General features: G+C 41.5%; 1 protein-coding gene across 1 annotated transcript; it reads right to left on the reverse strand.

Annotated features, from left to right (window-relative positions):
• Positions 1-250: 250 nt before the first annotated feature.
• LOC107478765 (uncharacterized) lies at positions 251-2397 on the reverse strand. Its single transcript, XM_016098895.1, has 2 exons — positions 507-2397; positions 251-417 (listed from the first exon to the last, which is right to left on the reverse strand). Exons 1-2 carry the CDS (start codon positions 2395-2397, stop codon positions 251-253), a joined length of 2058 nt encoding a protein of 685 aa, XP_015954381.1.
• Positions 2398-10965: the final 8568 nt, after the last annotated feature.

Here is a 10965-nt window from a genome sequence, read left to right on the forward strand (position 1 = left end):
GCCGATGTCGTTACGCCTCAGGACGAGGTCGTTTTCTTCGAACTTTCTTTTGAGTGCTTTGGCATTGTAGCGTAAGGCCATTCTTTGTTTTAGCGCTGCTTCTGCCAGATGGGCCATTTCCCTGGTTTCTTCTATCAGGTCTTTCTCGACGGCTTCCTCTACTCCCTCCAGGAGTAATCGTGGACTCGGCTCTCCGATCTCTACAGGTATCACTGCGTCTGACCCGTAGGTTAGTCGGAAAGGTGTCTCTCTAGTGGAGGATTGCTCGGTTGTTTGGTAGGACCAGAGGACCGAGGCTAGCTCGTCGGCCCAAGCGCCTTTCTTGCCATCCAGCCTCTTCTTGAGCCCTTGCAGGATGATCTTGTTTGCGGACTCGACCTGCCCGTTTGTTTGTGGGTGCTCTATCGAGGAGAATCTCTGCTTGATGCCCAGGCCGGTGAGGAATTCTGTGAACTTTTTGTCGGTGAATTGTGTCCCGTTGTCCGAGATGACGACTTCAGGAATACCGAATCGTGTTATGACTTGTCTCCACATGAATTTCCTGCAATTGGACGAGGATATGCTGGCCAGTGGTTCGGCCTCTATCCATTTTGTGTAGTAGTCGATAGCGACTATGAGGTACTTGACTTGTCCCGGGCCAACGGGAAAAGGTCCTAAGAGATCGACTCCCCACTGCGAGAATGGTCGAGAGGCCGTTAGCAAGCTGAGCTCAGAGGCCGGCGCGTGATGAAAGTTGGCGTTTTCTTGGCACTTGACACACTTCTTAACGAATTCCTTGGAGTCAGCCATCATCGATGGCCAGTAATATCCGGCTCGGATTAGCTTCCTCGCTAGGGCTTTGCCTCCTATATGGTGGCCGCAGCATCCTTCATGGACCTCCCTGAGGACGTAATCCGTCTGGTCGGGATGTAAACACTTCAGTAGGGGATGATTGAATCCCTTCCTGAAAAGCTGACCCTGGATGATGGCGTATCTAGCGGCTTCCCTTCTTAACTTTTTGGCATCTTTTTCGTTGTCGGGGAGCTTGCTGTTTTCTAAGAGGTCGATAATGGGATCCAACCAGGAGGGGCTTAGGTTCGAGAGGTGTAAAGTGACTGCCGGCTCCTTCAACTTCCCTTGGATTAGAGACCGGTTACCCTCTCCCGGTTTGGTGCTAGCCAACTTTGACAAGAGATCTGCCCGTGTGTTCCTCTCTCTCGGGACGTGCTGGATCGTGACTTCTTCAAACTTTCGGCTCAAGTCTTTGACTCTTTCCAAGTACTTCTGTAGCAGTGAGTCCCTAGCTTGATAACTTCCGTTTACTTGGGAGGTGACGATTTGCGAATCGCTGCATATCTCCAACCTTGTTGCCCCGACCTCCGCTGCTAAGGTTAAGCCTCCTATAAGGGCTTCGTACTCTGCTTGATTGTTTGAAACGGGAAAATCGAACTTGATTGACTGTTCGTATACGACTCCGGCCGGGCTTTCCAGGATGATCCCGGCACCCCCGAACGTCTGGTTGGAGGCTCCGTCTACATGGAGCTTCCACCGTGTGTTCGTATCTTCGACCAGATCCCCCGCTACTTCTACCAGAAAGTCCGCCATCGCCTGCGCTTTGATGGCTTGCCGGGGTTCGTATCGTATGTCGTATTGAGAGAGTTCAATCGACCAAGTCATCATTCTCCCCGCCAAATCGGGTTTTTGGAGCACTTGCCGGATCCCCTGGTCCGTTCTTACGACGATCTGGTGACTTTGGAAGTATTGCTTCAACCTTCTCGAAGAGGTCAGGAGTGCCAGAGCTAACTTTTCCAGTTTGTTATATCTTAGCTCTGCCCCTTGTAAGGCCCTGCTAACAAAATAGACGGGTTGTTGTGTCCGTCCTTCTTCTCGTACCAAAACTGAGGCCAAGGCTTCTCCTGTTATGGCGATATACAGGTATAACGGCTCCCCTTCTTTTGGCTTCCCGAGGACAGGTGGTGCCGCCAGGATCTCTTTGAAATGCCGGAAGGCTTCCTCGCATGCGGGTGTCCATTCGAACGCCATTCCTCTCTTCATGAGATTGAAGAAAGGTAGGGCTTTTGTTGCCGACGCTCCGAGAAATCGTGATAGTGAGGCCAGCCGACCGGCCAACCTCTGGACGTCCTTGATACTACCTGGGCTCTTCATTTGGAGTATCGCCTGGCACTTCTCCGGGTTGGCTTCTACCCCTCTTTGGGTTATCATGAATCCGAGGAACTTTCCAGCTTCCACAGCGAAAGCACACTTGAGGGGATTCAGCCTCATACCGTGTTGCCTGAGGGACGCGAATACACTCGCCAGGTCGTTCAAAAGGTCGTCAGGTCGTGTTGTTTTTGCGAGGATGTCATCCACGTAGACTTCAACTGTCTTCCCTATGAGGTCGTGGAATATCCTATTCATCAGCCTCTGGTATGTTGTTCCCGCATTTTTAGGCCGAATGGCATCACCTTATAGCAGAAAGTTCCTCCTGGCGTTATGAACGCCGTCTTGTCCTCGTCTGGGCGGTGCATCAGTATCTGGTTGTAGCCGGAGTAAGCATCCATGAAACTTAAATACCGGTATCCCGCCGCAGCGTCGACGAGTGCATCTATGTTAGGGAGGGGGAAGCAATCCTTGGGACATGCTTTGTTAAGGTCAGAATAGTCTACGCACATTCTCCACTTGCCGTTGTGCTTTTTCACCAACACTACATTCGAGAGCCATGTAGAGTAGTCGACTTCCCGTATGAAGCCTGCTTCTAGGAGGCTGGCCGTCTGCCTGGCCACCTCTTCTGCTCTTTCCGTCGACATCTTTCTCCTCCGCTGGGCTACCGGGCGTGCTTCCGCCTTGACGGCGAGATGATGCGAGATGATTTTTGGGTCTATGCCCGGCATGTCGGCAGGAGTCCAGGCAAACAAGTCCTTGTTGGCTCTTATCATTTCGACCAAAGGTTCCTTCAACTCGAGTGGGAGGTTTTTGTTAACGAACGTGAATCTTTCCTCTTCATCACCGATTCTGAACTTCTCCAGGTCCCCTTCCGGTTCTGGTCTAGGCTTGTCGTCTACTCTGGCATCTAGGTCGGCTAGGAACACACCGGACGCCTCTTTGGATTTCTTTCTAAGGGAGAGGCTGGCATTGTCACAAGCGACCGCCGTTTCAAGGTCTCCTCTTATGGACCCTATGGATCCGTCGTCAGTAACAAATTTCATGATCAGCAATTTTGTGTTGATTATGGCCTCGAAATCATTGATCGTTTTTCTTCCCAGGATGATATTATAGGCGGTGGAGTCTCGGAGGATCACGAACTCGGCCATCGCCGATCTCCTGTCCTGGGATTGTCCTACTGAGATTGGCAGGGATATTATTCCGTCTGGCTTGATGAAGTGGTCGCCCAACCCAATGACCCCGTGTTGGTGAGTCGTTAGGTCGGCATCCTTCAATCCCAGCGCATCGAACACGTTGCGGAACATGATGTTCGAGTCCGCTCCCGTGTCGACAAGGATGCGCTTGACGAGGCCGGTCCCCACTCGGGCCGTTATGACCATGGGCGGGTTCTCCGGGACGTCGTCGAACCATTGGTCTTCTGGGCCGAAAGAAATGGATGGAGGCTTCTAAGAGTTTCGCGTCGACGAGGAGGAGATCGACAATATCTTTGTGTCCTTCTTGTGTGCGGACCTGGATCTCGGTGCGGCGTTTTTGGCCGTTACTACGTTTATCACAGTGAGGCCGTGCTCTCCGCCTTCTGGCTCTTGTCGCCGTTTTGCCGAGCGGGTTTTGCCTTCTTCGTCTTGGTCGCGGTAGCGCCTTCTTGGCTCCCTGATTAGGTGGGAGAAGGCCGCTAGTTTTCCTTCCCTTATCGCTTGTTCCAGTGCATCTTTCAGGTCAAAACAATCCTGCGTTAGATGGCCATAACCCTTGTGGTAGTCACAATAAAGGTTTCTGTTCCCTCCAGTACGGTCCTTGAGTGGTCGGGGCTTCGGCAGGATTCCTTTCTCAGCTATTTGTTGGTAAACTTCCGCGACGGGGATAGCGAGCGGAGTGTAGTTGGTGAATTTCCCGATTCGGGGGAATGTCCTCGGTGCCTTACTTAGCGCCTCTTCCCTAGCTTGTCCTTTTGGCCTTTCCCCATTGCCCTGTTGTCGGGTTTGACTATAGCTGGACTACCGTTTGTTGGCGGCTACGACTCGGCTGACTTCCTCGTCGTTTATGTATTCTTTAGCTACCGTCTAGATCTCGTGCATTGTCCAAACTGGTTTCGTGGTGAGATGTTTTCGGAAGTTCTCGTTGAGGAGGCCGTTAGTCAGGCAAAGACTGGCCACCGAGTCGGTTAGGCCATCGATTTCCAAGCATTCATCGTTGAACCGATCTAGGTATCTCCTGGTCGGCTCTCCTTGTCTCTGGGTTACCCCTAGAAGGTTGATGGGGTGCTTTGCCTTTGCTATCCGTGTTGTGAATTGGGCCAGGAATGCACGTCTGATGTCCGAGAAGCTGTAGATGGATCCTTGCGGGAGGCCGTTAAACCACCTGATCGCTGGCCCCGCTAAGGTTACTGGGAAAGCACGGCATCTTACCTCGTCCCCCACTCCCTCCAGGTTCATCCTGGCCTCAAAGGCCGTGAGGTGTTCTAGAGGGTCTTGAGTTCCGTCGTACCTCATGTCCGTCGGTTTGTCGAAGTGTTTCGGCAACCGGACCTCGAGGATAGATTGGTGGAACGGGGTGGCGCCCATTATCACAAGTTGTCGTGTTCTCTCGGATCTCCTTTCCCCGTCTTCGCGACCTCTTGCCGCATGGCGGGTTAGCCTGCTCCGCGAGAAGATGATCGTGTCATTTCGTCTTCTCGGGATAGGAGACTCCTCCCGTGTGCTCTCCGCTTCCGTTCGGGATGCGGATGTACGCCGCGGGCGGCTTCGGTGAGAGTCTTCCTCCTCGCTCTCGGGAGACGGGGTGTAGCTGGGATCGGTAGCTCGTTCGTCCCGCTCCCGGTCGGCCAACTGTCGCTCCAAGTTCTGGACCCGGTGGCGTAGCTCTTGCATTATTATGGCGCTGTCGCCACCTGTTCCCCCGAAGGGTCGTGCTCTCGTGAGCTGTTCTGTGTGTTGTCGGGGGGACCTCCGCCGCCCCCTTAGCGAGGCGACGGAGGCCGCCCCCTCTACTCCGGCTGCTCGGGCTTGGTCTCCGGGACCCAGCGCGACTTCCATTTAGGCAGAGTCCCCACAGACGACGCCAATGTTCGGTTGTCGGTTTCCGGACAGGTCGAGTGAGTGGGTGAAGGAATGGGAACGCCTCTACTTTGGTCGTGCTGAAGTTGGGCTTGCCGAGTAGCCGAGTACTCGTTGCAGAAGGTTGATGAGGGGGGTGCCACCTGCAAAGACACTCCGACGCTCTAGTCAGCAATGTGCAGGCGGGAAAATGGTAAGATGAAAGGGTATGACGTACCTTGGGGAAGGGCAGGTCCTTCCCTATTTATACTGTGTCAGAGGTGGGCCCAGAGGGGACGAGCCCACTTTCCACGAAGATTCCCCCAGCTGTGTTGGGGGAATGGCGAGGACGCGTGTCCAGGTGTCGTGGCAAACGCTGAGAGCTCGACCGCTCGGGTCGGGTTCTCAATGGGTCGGGCCGACCCGTACGTGACTTGGGCCAGACCGTAACATAAATATATAAAATTATTTGTATACTAAAATCAACTATTAAAATTAGTCATTATTATATTTGTGTATAAATATATGTATGATTTAATTTATTTTTAATATTATTCGTATTTTAATATATATTTTATATTAATGGCTAATTTTAATGACTGATTTTAGTACACACATAACATGTTTATATAATAGTAGAATTATTGGTTGAGTTGTCATGAGCATATAACATTTTTTATTTTGGGGAGAAACTCTGGAACTTGGTGTGTTTCGTGTGACGTTGGCCCCAATTGAAAGCGCAGAAGTAGAGGGCGACGAGTTTTTGTTCAACGGAGCCAATTGCAGCAACACCGGAGCACTAAATAAACGGCAACAATGATAACCCTAAGTAAAACCTGTTAAAAGCGTGTTGAGGTGATATAAAGATATTACGTTCTTTGAGTTTTGTCAGTAAATTTTGCACAAAATATGATTTTATTAACTAACTATTAACACTCAATTCTATGAACCTCCACCACTGGCTACTTTATGTGCCTATCCTATCGTTATAGCTTTCTCTCATATTTAGCTCTAACTAGGAACTTCTAAAAAGTAAAAGAAAAACCCTCCACTTAGTTCTCTTGTGCCTTTTGGTGGGAATTGAATCAATTCTTTGATTTTGTGCATAAATATGCATGCGCCTTCATTTTCAGATTAGAGCATTAGAGAGATACGGAGAAAGCTTTTTTCTGATTTGATCCTCAATCCAATGATTTAAATACTAAGATCCTACATCATACATTTCTTATTACTGATTAAAGGGTAGGTTTCACAAAAAGGTGTAAAGGTGCAATTGAAGCTTTTTGACTATAATAGTGATGTGTACATTGTCATCAAGGGGAAAAAGAAGTTTTGTTATAAGGGAATGCTTAGCTTTTTGCCTTGGAGTTATATTATATATTGCGTACATAAAAAGTGTATGTTTTGATCAAGCCCATAACGACCCCAAATACCTTTTTCTTATTTTTAGGCTAACGCACACTATCAACTTTATGGTTTTGTTTTAAAGAGGAAACTCAGTTATATCTAACTTCATCTGAAGTTAATAATTAAGAGTGGTTTGACGATAATTTAATTAAATTTGTTAAATTATTTAATAATTTTTAATTATTAATTTTATATAAAATTAACTGTATTTGATTTTTTTATAATATTATATATATTAACTTTAAGGCTTACCAGATTGAGACTTCAATATAAACAGTAACTGAACTCCGAGGCAGAATGAATTGGTCTTTTCACCTTGAATTGGTGTTTTCCTCTCCAGAGATATAAAGGGAATTTCATGCCTTTGTCATAGAGACCAGTTACTATGCATATTATACAGACCGAAGTAGTACTGAGTTTTATTTTATTTTATTTTTTAAAAAAGAAAGCCATATATCTATCTACCTGGAATTTGATGATCTTAATTAATAAATGCCCTCACTATTATCTGCATCCATGTTTTTCATGATTCGTGTTGAAATAAATACATAAAGATTATTGCAATTCAACTGAGGAGCAGAATGATTGATGAGTTTGTGGAATGGACAAAAGGGAGAGACAGATTGAAAACTACATCAACTCTCAATTGTTGTCGATATCATTTATATATATCCCAAATGCAACCTGTCGCTGATGTATGAGACATGTTTTCAGTGACATAATTCAAAGACATTCTTATTTGTTGTACATATATTCTTATTCTCTTTCTATCTCTGCCGTATATGGATTTACATGCTGAATGAATGAATGAATGGGAATTGCCAAGTGAATAATACAATATGGAATCTTTTCAGGGATTTAATTTCATTCGCTCTCATTTTTCGAAACTTTTCCTCTCTTGTACCCTATTTTACTGTATGCCCCTCTTTCTTAGGCATTTTTGGATTCGCATGAAACCCTTACGGAACCCGCAACGTTTGTGGTATATGGAAAAAGAAAAAATTTAGAAAATTAACTATAATATAAGTCAATTTAATCAAACTCTTTTTATTTTTAATTTTAAAATTTAAAAAATTAGAATAATAAAAAATTATTCTTTTTTATTGTAATGAATTTATTTTTTAATTAATTAGTTACAGCTGGCTACATTTCTAATTGATTTCTTAACGAGATCGATCAAAAAATTAAGAGTAAATGTCCTTTTGAGTTCCTAACCGTTTGTCCGATAGACTTTTCAACCCTTAAGAAATTTAAAAATTCAAATTGGTCCCTATCTACTTTGATATATGTACGTTTCAGTCCTTGATTAGGGATCGAAAAGACATTTACTCAAAGTAGATAGGGACTGGAACGTACATATATCAAAGTAGATAGGGACCGATTTGGATTTTTAGATTTCTTAAGGGATGGGAAGTCTATCAGGCAAATGGTTAGGGATCGAAAAGGACATTTACTAAAAAATTATTAAGTAAAATTCTATCTGGCTCCTCATGTTTATTACGCAAAAAGAATGATTTTCTTTTACAATTAAAAAATGACAATTATACTTTTAACCATTATACACTAAAAAAAAGTTTACGATCACGGTGAAAAATTGTGACCATAACTAGTAAAAAAGGTGACCATAGGTTTATGGTCACAGTTTTTGACTTATGATTACGGTTTTTCACTGTAACCTATTCTAGCATAGCCATAAATTTATAGCCACGATTTTTTTTATCTATGGTCACGTTTTTTAGGGTCACGATTATAGCGTTTAAATTCTGACATTTTAGGTCATGTTTTTTTACCGTGACCATAGCTTGCTATATGGTCACCCTTTTGTATAATCATGACCATAATTTAATCTATAATCATGGTTTTAGCATGACCATAGCTTATCTATGGTCACCCTATTTTAAAACCGTGACCATAACTTACTCTATAGTCACCCTTTTAAAAAATCGTGACCAAAGCCTAATTTATGACCATATCTTATTTATGGTCCCCTGTTTTAAAACTATGATCATAACCTACTCAATGGTCACCCTTTTGAAAAACCATGACCAACCTTATCTATGGTCACGGTTTATGGTCACAATTTTTAGTGTGACCATAACTTATCTATGGTCACTCTATTTTAAAATCGTGACTATAGCTTATTCTATGGTTACTCTTTTGAAAAATTTTGACTATAGCCTTTTTTATGCTTATCTATGATCACCCTATTTTAAAATCGTGACCATAACTTATTCTGTTTTTTTATATTTAATTTTTTTTAAAGCATAATCACGATTGAAAATTATGATAATCACAAAATAAGTATAAAAAGAAGAAATTTAAGAAATCTAAATCATAAAATTCACATTTTGGGAGTCTTTTTTATTATTTTGTATATGTCTCTCATCTTTTGTATTTACTTTTACCTAGAGGCTTACTTTGAGAAAAAAACTTGTATAAGCTATTTTTTTAACTTCCAAACTTCTGTATGGTCTGTATACAACTAGCCGGCTTAAACTCCGCGAGCCGTGACTAGACTCTTATACTATTATACTCTTATCTTTTGTTATATTATATATATCTTGTGTGTTAATTAAGTTTGTAGCTTCGTGAGTACGTTTTGCACTTTTCAAATCCTGTTTTTGAACTATATCTTTCATCGGACTTCTGGATTATATTAATCCTTTTTGTATATTATATGTATGAGCTTAGAACTGTCGTAACATTTGATTAACATTTGCTTTACGATGCGAGGTAAGACTTACGGTAATTAGGGTGTTTCACTTTCCACTTCTTGAACTGTGTTTGTCAATTCTCTCTGCTGTCTCTCTCTCTCTTGCGCGTCACTCTCTCCCCCTTTTGGCTCTCTTCTCTGCGATGACAACGACGAATGGCGATCCTTGCTCCACCGGCGCCTTCCTCCCCTTTCTTCCTCTTATTCTCTTCTTCCTCTCCCTTCAATCCCACGTCCCCTTAAATAAACTTTATTTTGACAAATATTTGATAAAAAATTATATTATATAATAATATTTTTAATAAAAGTAATTAGTTAACAAGTATTGAATATAATAATCTAATTATTTATCCAGTAATATAAAATAAAATTAATTATTTTATATTTTATGTTGTAGTTTAAAATATCATTTTAATATTATTAAAAAAATTTTGTATAATAATTAATTTTAATGAATAAAAAATATTTATATTTTTGTATTTATATATTTTATATTTTAAATTACGTAAGTTTGATTAATTTAGGTCTTGCTAATATAAGTAAATATATAATGTGATAACTATGTGTTTAGAATGATATTATTTATTTATTCTGTTTATCTAAAATAAATAAAAAGTTAATATTTTCATGTATTATATATAATATTTTAAATAAATTATATTTTTAAAATATTTTGATGAAAAATTATACTATATAATAATATCTTTAACAAAAGTAATTAGTTAATAAATTTTGAATATAATAATCTAATTATTTATCAAGTAATATAAAATAAAATTTTAATTATTTGTATTTTTATGCTACAATTTAAAACATCATTTTAATATAATTTTTTAATATTATAAAAATTTTTTGCATAATAATTAATCTTAGTAAATAAAAAATATTCATGTATTTTGTATTCATATATTTTATATTTAATTATTTAAAAATAAAAGATTGTGTTATCATTTAAAGTATTATGTATTAAAGTATTGTCCTTTAAAGTATTTATTTATGTACAAAGATATTCTGTATTTATTAGAGTCCATCAATGCTCTTCTTTTATATTAGCCTTTGATTTTCACATAATAAAATGTAATGGTCTATATAAATGTGACACATCCAATAAACACATCATTGTTGTGTTCATTTTAAATATACCCAGACAAAAATCTGCCTTTACCTGCTCTATTGCCATTTCTATTGGAAGCATTTTTTTTTTGGTAGATAAAGGGGTCAAAGACCCCGACAGAGGAAAACAAACAGCAATCTAAAAATACAAAAGAGAATTACTTTCCATCTCTCAATCTGAGAATACCCATGGCATCTGAGGAGAGAGCTTGACTTGTATCTGGTGGGGGAGCATAAAAAACATGAAGCCCATAAAAAAGTTCTTGTCCTTTTTTGGCCAAAATATCTGCCACCAAATTTGTTTCTCGAAAGATGTGATTCCAATGCACTTGGAAGATTCTTTTCACAAGAATAGTAATGTCTTCAAGGAGAGTTTCACACATATGTTGGGTTGGACAACCATTTCTAATGAAGTTAATGACCATCTCGAAATCCAATTCAATAATCACATGATGAAATTCATTTGTGGTAGCAAATTGGAGACCTTTAATTATTCCCCATAATTCAGCTTGCATAATCGAACATCCCCCTAATTGCAAGAGAAACCTGTGATAAACC

The sequence above is a fragment of the Arachis duranensis genome, chromosome 3 (genome assembly GCF_000817695.3).
Source record: "Arachis duranensis cultivar V14167 chromosome 3, aradu.V14167.gnm2.J7QH, whole genome shotgun sequence".
In the NCBI taxonomy this organism is placed as follows: Eukaryota; Viridiplantae; Streptophyta; class Magnoliopsida; order Fabales; family Fabaceae; genus Arachis; species Arachis duranensis.

Coding starts and splice junctions, on each gene's coding strand:
- LOC107478765 (XM_016098895.1), bottom strand. CDS start 2,397: ATGAATAGGATATTCCACGACCTCATAGGGAAGACAGTTGAAGTCTAC. Junction 418..506: donor ACAAGTCATAACACGATTCG/GTATTCCTGAAG, acceptor GGCATCAAGCAG/AGATTCTCCTCGATAGAGCA.